Consider the following 13,346-nt stretch of genomic DNA (forward strand, 5'->3'; position numbering starts at 1 on the left):
GCAAGTGGAGCCAGTCTGTTTCAAAGGGGAAGGAGGGCTCCCTGACCAGACCCTGGTAGCAAAGAACAGGTTTGCAATGGCTATTAACATCCTGCCAGATGCGTCTCCCCATCTTCGACATCGCTCCAAGGAGCACATGCAGGAGCTGCGTTGAGCCAGCAGGGCCCTGCCCTCAGCAAGGTGGTGCTGGCCACCGTGAGCAAGGGGGACAATGGCACCTCCAGCACCCTCTGCTGACCCAGACACCGGCTCTGGTTTGTCACAACAGACAAACTGTTGGTGTGCGTCGGCACCACCCGTAGGGGACTGACCAAATGCAGCCGCTCCGCGATACAGATGTGTGTGTTACGTGTCGGCATTGGAAGTACCTCATTTAACTTACCCAGGCGTTGGCGTATTTTCTCCCCTGTTTCTGTGACCTGGGAAATGGAGTTCTGCGTTCCCTTAAAACCTACCACTGCATTGCCACTAGTTACGACGTGATAAAGTTACAATCCAATTCATTAAGGGAAAAAAAATTACTCTTCAATTTGATTGCCATTTATTATTCACTAGGTACACAGAATCACTCGTGTGCAAATACCAGGGAATCACACATGGTGGAAACAGTAATGAACAGACCAAATGGAGAAGGACATTTCTCTTGACTTACAACTTGGCATCAACGTGAATTGCAACGAATGGGTCTTCAGCACTGTTACTAATGTCAAAATTAGCCATTCCATCACTAGAAACATACACCTGTTTTCCGGTACAGCTGTTGCCCTCCTTTTGTCCAGAAATAACGTCACAGTAGGTACCAGCAGGCAGTCTGGTTTGCAAATCAATGTTCAGGTGCCTATGTGAAAGAAAGCAAACGCTGGTTTTAAAACAGCTATTTCACATTTTTGAACCCGATGCTACTCCCTTGCTTTGAAGGGCAATGTAAAGTGTGAGCTTTCTGATCCTATCCCTGCTTCGCTCCCTACGCTCCCATTTTGGGTCTCTAGGCCTGGCACGTAACTGCACGACTCTCGCTCAGGCTGTAGCGATCACTCTCAGAAGGAGAAGAGGACATTCCCCTTCTCATCAGTACTGCTGATGAGGGATGCTATACTTCTCTCCGGGATACAGTCTCTCCCTCTGACTTACCAGTCATCATTATTGAAAACGATGAAGCCTTTGCTACCACGGCCAAAAGCTACTTGATTGCTGTCATTGTCCCACCAGTTGGAGAAAGGCTCACCATCCACCACATTACGGAAGACAACCATGTTCCTGAGAATGCAAGGAACAGCTGTCACTGTGGCTGCAAGAGCTCTACAGCCACAAGGATCATCAAGCAAAAGCATCTGTTTTTACTTATTCTCCACAGTGTCCTACCTTATCTGGCGCCAGCGATGTTCACAAACCCAGTCATTGCCACAGGTAGTGTCTGCATTGATTGTAACACGCTTTATGGAACCATCCGACTCACTTGGTGGTCCCATCCAGTCATTGACGTCCTGTCATCGAAAGGAGAAGTTTCAAGCTTCTTACTGAAAATGCAGAGTGCCTATCTGCAGAGACAAGCTAGATGGAGCATCAAATTTCCACCTGCTAGGTCCAACACCGAATATAGAAATCACTTCACAAATTTCAATGCACTGGACTGGTTCTCTGGCCCTGTTCTGATCCTTACTCACCACGAATGTATCTTCAGCATTCCAAGCTTACCTTTCCATCTACGAAATATCTTGACCAGCGATAACTTGACATCACACGCGTGAACCCATACGGATGAGCAAGCATGAAGCCAACAGCCATTTTATAAAGTCTGTTTGTTAGACAAAAAGAGTAGTGAGATGTGGAAAGAGAAACCGTGCCAGAGAACAGACAGACAAACCAGCAAAAGGAAGAAGCATCACCCAGAGAAGAGCACCGCCTTACCTGGAGTCCCAGAAGGTCAGAATGGAAGCTCCACCGGCCCCATGCCCCCGCTGGTTGTCGTGATTATCCACAAAGACCAGAGCTCTGTCAGAAGGCACAAAGCCCCAGCCTTCTCCCCAGTTCCTAGTCAAAACCACAAAGACTTGAAGCTACTCTGTCAACTGGTGTACCCAGCATATCCCAAATAAGCCACAGGATGTCCATCCTTACTTTAAGTAGGCCATCTTTTCTCCATTCCACTTGCGGATCACTGTCCCCAGTTTTGCGCCGTATTTGAATTCTGTCACTCGTCCGTTTCCAAAGTACTGACTGCCTGTGATCGGCTCTCCACCCAAGTCAATTACCTGGTACAGAAAAGACAGAGCATTGCTTTCTACTTAAAAAAACAAACAACTAAATGCATTGCCATCGACATTGTTTTAATGAAGAGGCACTACTTGAAATAAGTATATTATTTGGCTTGCTTACAAAATTGTATTTAAAGCTAGTTTCTTAATTTTATCTCAGCCTAGCTTTGAATTTGTTTTGCATCTCCATCCTAAATCTCCTTACCCTGATTGATCACTACCCCATAATTAAGGCTTGGGCCATACCGACTTCATATGTAGTCTAGTCTCCAAAGCCTCTGTGTCCAGCACATGGGCAACTTCCTTTCACTATGTAGCTAAAGGATGTTTCACTATTTGCCCTAGACTTTGCAGGTAAGATACTGATTTAATAAAATGTGTCTAGCAACTTTAGCTTCTGCTTAGTGAAACCAACAATTATCTGCTTCTTGGGTCTTGTTAGAATATGTCATTCAAATGTCGAACACAAATTCAGAATGTCAAGTAACACTGGTTATGCCATTGGAAAACAAAGTTTCAGACCATAATTACCATTTAGATCTTCTGTTGCAATTTATGATCCACAATTTAAAATTCAGGGAGTGAAATTTCTTTTTTTAAACCAATAGAATTTTTACACTAACTTCGATGTAACAAACTTCATCTCAAGTGAAATTTCCAGGTTATCTAGTTCCAGAAGGCCCAAAAGAACTAGGGCATTTTGCATGTTAATTATCATTTGTGGTAAGATTAGATATTTGTAAATTATGGTTATTAAATCTTGATGATCATTTCTATAGATCTTGAGTCTGAAAGATGCTCAGGCCCAGCTCAAGGAAGGCCTCACTTCCAGAGTGGGACTGAGTCTGCAGTGTGCTGGCAAGAAATACGTTTGCAAAGAACAACTCAAAAAAAAAAAAAATTACCTCCTGGTATATGAAAGGTTTAGTTCCTGCAGAAAACCATGTAGTATTTAGATCATTCAGCTTGTCTAAAATCGCCTTCACATCTTCAGGCCACATATGCTTGGCAGCATCAAGTCGGAAGCCTGCTACGCCAATATCAACGAGATGGTTCATGTACTCAGCAACTTTTGAGCGCACATAGTCCTTCTCCAGGGCTAGATCAAGAAGGCTAACCAAGCGGCAGTCCCGGACCTGTACAAAAATTCTGAAATGAAACATTTTTCACCTAATAAACTAAATGCAGTGTTCTACATACGTTTTGAACTTTGTTACCTACACCACAATGCCAAAAGAGAACCTTCACTAGCCATTGGTCACCATGCGTATATTTGCCTTGACAGTTATCTTGGACAGTCATCTACACAGAGGGAGCATTAAGAAGTCTGCATTCACCTGGCTTACACAGCTTTAGGTGCTGAAGGATTATAACAGAAAGTCAAAACATTAAATCTATAATCAGCTTTTTAATGTAAGTATAGGGAAATATACAATAAATTACTTTTACTACAGTGTATTAAGGAACAGATTCATTACTATTTCAAGTGCAGTCATTTATTTTCTGATGGAGGAAAGATTTCTAGAAATTATATGTCTAAATCTTTTAAAAATTTTGAGTTATTATAGTCTTATGAAACATTAACTCTTGTTTCTATCCTCTTTTTGCCTTTGTTTCCTGTAAATACAAAATGATAGGCATCAATTTTAATCAAAAGAATACCTTAAACATACACTGAATATACTGAAATGCTTTTTTTAACAACTCTTACGATGGGTTTCCATGGCTATGCACACCTGCCTGGAGAGAGCAAGGTGCACCAGCCTATGTTGCAAACCATTAAAGAACTAGCTATAAAGATGCTCCTTTAGAACTGCTCAAGAATTAAGGCACGTTTGAAGTCTCCTCTTGTTCTGCCATTTCTCCGAAACCCCTCTTCCCTCAACTCAGATTCAGGAAAGATCAATGCATTTGAAAGGCATAAGACATTATTCAAGAAAGATAGGTGTTTACCTCTATAAAATAATTTTTCTTTCTGTAGGAGTTTTAAAGTCCTGACCTTGTAATATGATATAAAGGAACAAAGAGACTCCTAGGAAGAGATATCTCTAAACAGAAGATTGATTTTCAAGATTTTAGCATTGCTGTTTTCTTTACAAAATCCTAATCTCTCTCTTCTGAAACTGAGACCAAATAAAACTTCCAAATTACAATAAAGGGCAAATAACTTACTTTTTTTAAAACACAAAAAAAACCCACACAAGATAATCCCTGAATAGATTTTATGAGCTTTAAAACTGTCTTTATAAAGTACCTAAGCACATTTGTTTAAATCCGAAATTGAGCCATTGGCTCAAGTAGAGATATCTCTTTAAGAAGTGGTGTTCCTGATAGCAACGCTAACCTCTATTCTCAATTTGGCTGGTTTTCCATGAGGGTTTTTGTTTTGTTTTGTTTTTAAAAAATGACTGATAGTAAAGGGGAGCAAAGAAACCACATCCTAGAATGCACGTACATGAAAAATATATTTATAATTCTAGGTTTACCTGAGATATATCATGATAATTCTCAATGTCTCCACTTCTAGATTTACATTTACCATCATTAAAGTCCCAGCCAGAATATGGCACAGCTGGAAAATCTTCAGTCTTTGCATTGAAATAGCTTCCACAAGTAGCATGGTCGCCAGCACCAGCGCTAGCTCCGCACATATGGTTGATTACTGCATCCACGTAAATATGTACCTAGAGAATAGTATGCACATTTCAATTTGAGAAAGCTACTTCTCATGGCACCATTAACATTCTCTCTCTTTTACCTCCTGCCTTATTCTACCATTTCTGCTTGCTTGCTTCCCCCAACATTTCATTTAAAATATATCTTTTCTATTAACATATAGCAATGGTGATATAACATGCAACTCAACAGATAGGCATAAAAATCCCCCGTCTTCACTCCAGTGCTACCATTCCTTTCCTTCAAAATTACTGGTTGTCCATATCGTTGCATTGCTAACACTAGGAGGTTTCCAAAGCACTTACTCCAACATTGTTGCACCTGGTCACCATGTCTCTAAATTCAGTTTCATTTCCAGATCGCGTGCACAGCTTGTAGCTGATGGGCTGGTATCTTTCCCACCATGGTTGCCAGGGGTCAGTAACGATAACATTTTCATTTGGAGGTGAAATCTGAGAATAAGATGGTGTCTCTTGGTAACAGGATACTGATAATGGTTTATTTGTTTGCCCAGTATTGTTAAGAGAAAGAACATAAAAATAGAAGATCAGGTCCCTTTAATGAAAGATGCTCACAGTACCTAACCCACGTAGATCCTCACTATCATCTGCTTACACTGTAGTGGGCTGGAAATAAAAGACTTTGGCCTGGACCTGCAGCAGGTAGGACCATACTATAAAAATGATGTCCATGGACATAGTGGCCTAATTATCTTTGTGAATGCAAGCTTCAAAGACCAAAAGAAAGGTCTGAAATCTGAAGGACTAGGTCAGTAGAGACAGCTCGGAATCAGGAAGGAACTTAACATCCTGCCATTAAAATGGATTTGACTTCCCATTTTTCGAATGTTTTGGATAAAAGTGTTCTTGACATGAGACTTGTCACAGTTTCCAGACAAAATATGCCTCTTGCTTTTATAGATTCTTTCCAGGATATATTTTCAGGCAACAAGCTTTTGCTGCTACCTCCAAATCTCTGGGCATAACCACCTGATGCCACCATTTCTCTCACAAAGACCTTAGGCTGCAGCCTACTTCGCTGCTATGCCTCTGCGACCAGCTCAGCAAGTCTGCATCTGAAAAAACTTCCCCTCTGAGACCCTGTCATGGCACAGATTAAAAATATATCCAAGCATATACCACAGTCTGAGAAATCAGTTTAAAATCAGTCAGACCTGTGTGCCTGGAAAGGAGGTTGCGAAGAAAAGATGCATTATTTGAAAATGATAGGAAAGTTCTCACTCAGGCCAACTTGCAAACTCCTGGACTACAAGCGACAGGCGGACTTTCTCTCATCAATTTTTCCTGAGCAATGTGACAAACAAACTGAAATAGTTTAACAGGTGACTGCTCTCCAGCCATACTACCCCACCTATCTAACACGACTGGTTCCACAGGAACACGTGTCTGTTCTTCAGATAGAACAGATCCACACCTCCACCAGAACCTCTGTTCAGTTCATTTCTGCCTGCTTACTCCAGGTTCCTGCAAAGAAGGGTCTCTTAATGGGTTACTCTGACACTAGGCTTTACAGAGAGAAACTTGCCAGTTTTAGCGAACACAATTAGCAGCCTTTTATATTTATTTATTTATTGAAAACCTTCAGCACCTTGATATGCTCTTTGGGAGCCCTTTTTTTCAGTCATAGTTTCATTTTATGTTTATCTAGCTCTTAAGAGCTTCCCTTGATTTAAATAACATCAAGCAGATTAACATAGGTTACTCTTCACAGCAGTAAAAAAGAGATTTAGCCAGTGATATGCAATTCTAATTCATCTAAATGTAACAGCACAGAGCACAAAACACGCACTTCGGAGCAATGAATGAATTCACGCTTACACGATGATGGCTGAAGAATATATTTATCAGTATTTACTACTTCAGTTACCAATTTCTATTTTTCTTCCTCAGTACCTGTCCTTTGGTGAGTTGAACATTTTCTCTGAAAAATGAATTATCATCCAGGAACAGACATACCTGAACTCCTCCAAATCCATAAGGAGCTAAATAGCGTTCACACTCTAGAGCAATATCGTCCCAGCGCCATTCAAAGAGGTGCACAATAGACGTCCTCCCAGGGAGAGTATTAGGGTTGTACTGTGCCCAGCAAAACCCTACAATTAACAGAAGAAAATAGATACCCATCCTGTGCTCTACGGTCAGTTGCGCTCTTCTTACTGCCTATTTATGCTCCTGCAAGAGGGTAAAGTACATGTTACAAAATACACATTTAAAAGTAAATGCCCATCTCTGGCATCATATTTATTTAACTTTACTTCATCGTCATTTTGTTTGAGAATTGTATTCTAAGTTGTATCAGCCTTCCATACCAACAGTAACTATTTTTCTGAAGTTAAAATTCAGGCATTGCCTAATACAGAGTGTCTCTAGCGTGCAAAAGTGTTTGTATTAGCGTAAAGCCAAAAACCACCCCAAAAGACAAAGAAGCACTTATACAGATTGAAAGTGACATTTCATTTCTCGTTTTAATGTATAATATTTTACATTCCTATTTATCCTTGAGAGGCATCTTTTTTTCAACCTGTGTTACAATGAATTGTGCGTATTAGACAAGGCCTTGGAGAAGCGGCACGCTTCTTATTGCAAGTTGCCACAAAACCCCAGATATTTTTGAGGTCTGACATAGGTGAGTCTGTCATTCGTGATATGCATGACACCCATTGTTCAAATAACAGCCCTAATCTTGGAAGATCTCTCACATACAGAAACCACTATACTGACTCAAAACCAGAAACACCTAAAGTTTAATCTCTGTACACCTGTACAACTTGTGTGGAGATATTCTTCTCCCAGAGAACATAGCACAATGGCATGCAGGAGTTAGAAGTGCTGTGAAACTCCATAACCAAGCAGTCTCCTGCCCAGTGCCCAGCTGCAGAGTTCTGCAAATGCACTGAAGGAGCTTTCCAGAGGAGGAAAACCAGTTGCATTACCTTCTGAAAAGCCAGGATAGGAACTATACTTCCCACTTCATACTGTATTTGTATTTACTTATAAATGAACACAGATGACAAGTCTGTTAAAATTGCCTCTCCTTTTTCTCGTCTGAAGAGATACAACTTACAACAAACGAGACGTTAAACAACTATCAAGGTCTACGTTACACTACTTAGGATCTCATTTCACTCTTCATGTTTAGAGGTTGATTTAGAGAATCTGAGGTACAAAGTAGTCCTACAAGGAGATCTTTTGTAAACAAAAGGCTAAAACTACTAGTTCCCATTGTTACTTTCCTCTCAGTATCTATTCTTTGTAAAAAGCTATCAATACAGAAACAACACAGGGCAAAGTAGGAATAAGGAGATTCCTGAGTGCTGTCACAGGGACACCAAAGACTTCAGTGAAGGTTTCAACATGACACAAGGGCCTTCAAGCTTGCTACATGAAAGAAACCTGCACCCTTTTCTCATTTAATACACATTTGAAACACACTGCTGAAAACTCAGCAATGATGCAGATACCCAAACAAAAGTTTTTATATAATCTTACATGATTTCTACAAAATGACCCTCATTTTTATTTCAAAAGCAAGGACGATCCATATCTCTCAGTCAGTACAGCTGCACTCTTTGGAGCAAATTCAAGCACAAAACATGCCAGTTTATAAAGTGTAGAACCCGCCTTCCAGAGCCTGTTGCTGTCAGCTGTCACTGTACTTCATAGGCAGCCAGAGTTATTTAGAATGAATCATTTGATAAATTTAGCTTGTTGTTCTGCTTGAGAACAAAATAATTTTAATGAAATTATTACTTGTAGATCTTCGATAGAGTATAGATTAATTTCAGCTGGAAGCAGTTGTTCTGTGTGCTTCCATTTCATGAAAGAATGCTTCTTTGCCCTGATAGGAAGAACATAAAACAGAAAACGAGCTAAGAAAGTTCAATTTTCTCTGATGAAAGAAGTCAGTTATCACATTGGCAATTTTTACTTACAGCAGTAAGTGTACAAAGCAGTAAAGTACACAAAGCACTAAAAATAATATATTTTGACCCCACCAGCTTCAAGGCCTAGTGACTGAAAAGAAGACTCAACATAGTTTTTCATTTCTTTGAAATAGGTTTACAGCTGCTCTGGCTTCAGTACAAGCAACAATAAAAGAACAGAGATGTTGAAATCCCCCACACGCTCTGAAGGCTCTAGCTTCAAAATGCTTTGGAAACTTGGAAAAAAAAAAAAAAGAAAGAAAGAGGCTTGTATTTCTCTATGGAAGAAAAGATTGCAATTCAAAGAACACGGGAGAGAATTATTTCTGAAGGACACTATTCCTGCCCTAGACAGCCTGAGAACTCAGGTCAGCTTTTCTGCCAGGTTAAATCTCTGGTCTGACACTCAGCGGCTCTCTCCGAACACTAGCAACAATATTGAAATCTGCGAGAAGCTTGACGCAGGTCTGCTGAAGCTTCAGCTGTTAAAGGCTGTTACAGGAGAACAGTTTCCATGTGAACTTCTCGTCACTCCCCGCGGAACTTCCCTCGGCAGCTGCATGTTTCACACGGACGAAGCAACTCTGCTTCGCCAGCTGCTCCAGAGAGCCAGCGCTGCCCTTACACCGCTCCCTCCGGAGCAGCTGGACCGACCACCTGCCGGGCCTCTCCGGCACGTGCCGGCAATACCCGCACCGAAAGCGAGAAGCAGAACTTGCTACGTACGGTTCGGGACCGGCCTGCGCCATTCCCAGCCGGCTCCAGCGGCACCGCCCGCCCAGCGCCAGCCCAGCGCCGCCGGGGCGGCAGCGACCGCAGCCCAGCCCCTTCCGCGGGCGCGGAGCGGGGGGCGCTCCCCCTCTGCCGCTCGGCTGCGTCACTTGAAGAGAAACTCCCACATGGTAAACTGGTGTCTCTAAAAGCTTTATACTGCACCTGACTGTGTTGAGTCAAGGTGAAACTACATTCTGGAATATATTTGTTCTCGAGATTTGAGAGAGGCAGTATCTCTGCATATGCACTTGTCTCGCTTTTTTTTTTTTAAAAAAAAAAACAACTATTTTTCTCTTGGAGTATTAGCACCACCTTGCTGTTGTCCTACTTCACTGTCTTTAAAATGTACTTAGTTGGCCTTTTATACAATATTTTAGCAGCTTGGCTCTGTACTTGTAACGCAATGGGGGTGTTAGGACATACTGCATATTTCCTCTTTATGTGCAATAAACTGAGTCACAAAGCTTGGTAAAGTGGCTCCATCCAGATACAAACTAAAATGCAGTAGCGCAAGGAAAGGTTTTGCATCTTCGAAGGCTACAGTGGATTAACTAGTATTTTCTACTTTAATGTTGCTACAGTGGCTTTACCATACAAAGTAGCAACAGTTTGTCATTATCAGAATAATGTTTCTTTTCTCTGGGAACAGTCAAAACCACAACGAGAGCAAATATTTGTATATAACCTAAAAGGATCCCATGCCAGAAGCTGCTTGCTCTGCTGGAGTGAAAGACATGTAGGAGCTGCAGGACTCAAGTGTTTGCCCTACAACAGGAACAGCAGCAATGTAAGCTACTTAAGAAAACCAAAGTATTTACAATGGCAAATGTGTTCTCCTTAGTCTTGTATCAATTATTAAGATACATTTAGGGAATAAACTGGAAGCAGTTGGAAATGTCCTAGAAAATAATAAAGGAAATGTGATTCTCAGTTTGACATTAGGTCTCCCTCTTAGCTGTCAGCTTCCAGAGATATGAAGAGATAACAAACACTGTGGACACTGGAGAAATGTGTACGCATTTTTTAAATCCATCACTTCAGAGTTAAAAGCATATTAGAACGACCTTCTGAATTTGGCTTTCCAAGAGGATTCTGACAAGGCACACAACTCACATATATAGAAAATAAATCTAATTTAGCTTCTGCTATCACAAGATCTTTGCTATATCTAGGAGTCAATTTATACAAGAGCACTATAGTAAAACTCATGATTGTTAGATCATCTGAGTCAACCTCATCTTGAAAATTATAGTGATATGAGTATAGTCAGAAGTTTAGCTAAATAAGAAATGTTGCTGTTTCTATGTGTCACTAGCTAATGACGAAAACCTGTGAAATAAGCCTGCATTCACTGCTTGTGTGCCATCTCAGAAGCGAGCCCTAATGCCTTATTAAAAAATAGAAGTCATCTATCGTAGAATCATATGACCTAAATGAGGTCATCATCATTTGATCTAAAATATCAGATCAACAGAACAAATGTTCCAAGGGGGAAAAAAAAAACCACAAAAAACCCCACAAAAAAACCCAGAGTTAATAGGTATGCAAAAACCCAGTTGACTTAAGAGAATGAAAGCTTTGCCTTCTGACTTGAAAAAAGTTCTCAATTGGACTGCAGAAATTTCCTTGATAGATTATTAGTATAGGATGGTGGGGAATATATTTTATTTGTTCTTTAATAATATAACCCCACAAAGAACACTTCTTAGCTTTAGTCATAATGGAATGGCCACAGAAAATTCCAATTTTTTTACTTTAAGCTGCTTTTTTGTGCCTTCCAAGCATCATAAACCCGTCAGAATTTCTCATAAAACTTCTTCTCTCAGTGTATTTTTCCTATTGTTGTGGTTTAGCCCAGCTGGCACCTAAGTTACCACTCAGCCACTCACTCACTCCTCCGCCCAGACCAGTGGGGTGGAGAGGAGAAAAAAAATGTAACAAAAGGCCTAAGGATGCAGATGAAACAGAGATCCCCCACCAACCATGGTCCTGGCCAAAACAGACTTGGCTTGGGGACAAATCAATTTAATTTGTTATTAGTTCATTCAAAGAGGATAACAAGAAACAAAACCAGATCTGAAAAACACCTTCCCCATCCCTCCCTTCTTCTTGGCTCTACCTCCTCCCCACAGTGGCACAGGGAATGGGGGTTGCAGGTCAGTTCATCACACGCTGTTCCTGCTGCTCCTTCCTTAAGAGGGAGGACTCCCTACATTCTTCCCCTGCGCCAATATGGGGACCCTCCTCACAGGAGACTCTCCACAAACTTCTCCAATGTGAGTCCTTCCCATAGGATGCAATCCTTACCCAGTAGATTGCTCCAGTGTGGGCTTCTTCCCCATAGCTGCGGCTTCTTAGGGCACAGCCACCCGCTCCAGTGTGGAGTCCCTGCCCACGCACTGCAGATGCATCTCTGCTTCACCATCAGTCTTCAGCAGCATGGGGGGAATCCTTCCCACAGAGACAGTCCTCTAAGAACTCCTTCAGGCGTGGGCATCTCTTCTCCAGGGTGGAGTTCTCCATGGGCTGTGGGTGGATCTCTGCTCCATCGTTTCTCTCATGGGCTGCAGTGGGGCTGCCTGCCATCTCACCATGGGCTGCAGGGGAATCTGAGCTCCGGCACATCTCCTCCTGCTCCATCTTTGCTGACCTTGGTGTCTGCATAGCCATTTCTCTCAGATCTTAGTCCTCTCTCTGCTGCAGCTGCACCAGGCCCAACCAGCCTCATGAACCTCAGCTGTCCTGGCAGGATGATCTCTGCCCAGCAGGCACCCCAGGAGCAGGGCGCTTTGGAGCTCTCCAAGCCACACCACCACGGCCATCTCCAGTTGAGTGGTGGTAACCTAGCGTGGGCAGCCACCCGCCCAGGGGTGAGGGCAGCTCCCTGCCAGCCCTCTCTCTTCACTACAGGTCCGGCCTAGGTCAGGTTCCTTTGTCCCCTTCTTAAACATGGTATTCACAGAGGCTTCTGATTGACTTGGCCCCATTCAGAGAGGAGGAAGGTCTGACCTGTTTTGGAGCCAGGGAAGCTTCTCACATCTCCATACAGGGGCTATCTCTGCAGCCCCTCCCGTGCTACCAAAACCCCGCCACATAAAACCAGCACACCTGGCTTAATACTCCAAATACAAGTAAGATAAACTAATCAACAGTTACATGGTCAACACGGGAACACAGCACATAAACTACGAATTCCAGTAAAAGCATTTTAAAAGTAATCTGCTAAGCCAGTTCATATTGAAAAAACAGCAAAGATACTTATTTTGGTCCAGAAATCAATACTCGTGATTTAGGCTGTTTGTAGTTGTAAAGACTTTTGTTTTGTTGTTCCACCAGCCTGCTACCACACCATCAACTATGAATTAATATTTTATGGAATAATTTTCTCCTTAAATCCAGTAGTCTTTCTTGCCAAGTGAATGCAATTGCATGTTTCCCTTGTGGTTTTAAAAAGTTAGGCTAATCTTCCTAGTATGTAACAAATTTTACTGTGTGACCTCCATGGCATTGACTTTTATTAACACAGTTCAACAGGGCAAGAACCACACCTAAACTAGTTTAACACTGTTTTAACTGCTACTCTTGTTTTAGTAACTTTAGTCTCTCTAGTGATATTTTCAAGATGTGGATGAACAATGAAAGTTAATTACGGAGGAAAAAAACAGTGTTTAATTTCACAGTAAAAACTCATGCCAGTG

At 41.8% G+C, this 13,346-nt stretch overlaps 1 protein-coding gene across 2 annotated transcripts; it reads right to left on the bottom strand.

Annotated features, from left to right (window-relative positions):
- Positions 1-545: 545 nt before the first annotated feature.
- On the bottom strand, positions 546-8,779 carry LOC104374364 (pancreatic alpha-amylase-like). 2 transcript variants are annotated; one of them, XM_086617326.1, is made up of 11 exons: positions 8,702-8,779; positions 6,908-7,123; positions 5,237-5,383; positions 4,742-4,939; positions 3,161-3,391; positions 2,119-2,252; positions 1,909-2,031; positions 1,696-1,795; positions 1,363-1,484; positions 1,132-1,257; positions 546-838 (listed from the first exon to the last, which is right to left on the bottom strand). In XM_086617326.1, the coding sequence occupies exons 2-11, from the start codon at positions 7,073-7,075 to the stop codon at positions 649-651; spliced, it is 1,539 nt and encodes a 512-aa protein (XP_086473452.1). In that variant the 5' UTR covers positions 7,076-7,123; positions 8,702-8,779; the 3' UTR covers positions 546-648. The 2 variants fall into 2 exon arrangements, with proteins under 2 accessions (XP_086473452.1, XP_086473451.1); XM_086617325.1 differs by lacking the exon at positions 8,702-8,779 and having other exon boundaries at positions 6,908-7,152.
- Between the last annotated feature and the right edge of the window lie 4,567 nt (positions 8,780-13,346).

This window comes from Tauraco erythrolophus, chromosome 10, assembly GCF_009769465.1.
Source record: "Tauraco erythrolophus isolate bTauEry1 chromosome 10, bTauEry1.pri, whole genome shotgun sequence".
In the NCBI taxonomy this organism is placed as follows: domain Eukaryota; kingdom Metazoa; phylum Chordata; class Aves; order Musophagiformes; family Musophagidae; genus Tauraco; species Tauraco erythrolophus.

Bases quoted from the DNA above. Each gene is read 5' to 3' on its own strand.
- LOC104374364 (XM_086617326.1), bottom strand. From the start codon at position 7,075: ATGGGTATCTATTTTCTTCTGTTAATTGTAGGGTTTTGCTGGGCACAG. The intron at 3,392-4,741 runs GTAAACCTAGAA...ATTTTTGTACAG, and splicing joins ATTATCATGATATATCTCAG to GTCCGGGACTGCCGCTTGGT. The intron at 1,796-1,908 runs GTAAGGCGGTGC...TCTAACAAACAG, and splicing joins CTGACCTTCTGGGACTCCAG to ACTTTATAAAATGGCTGTTG.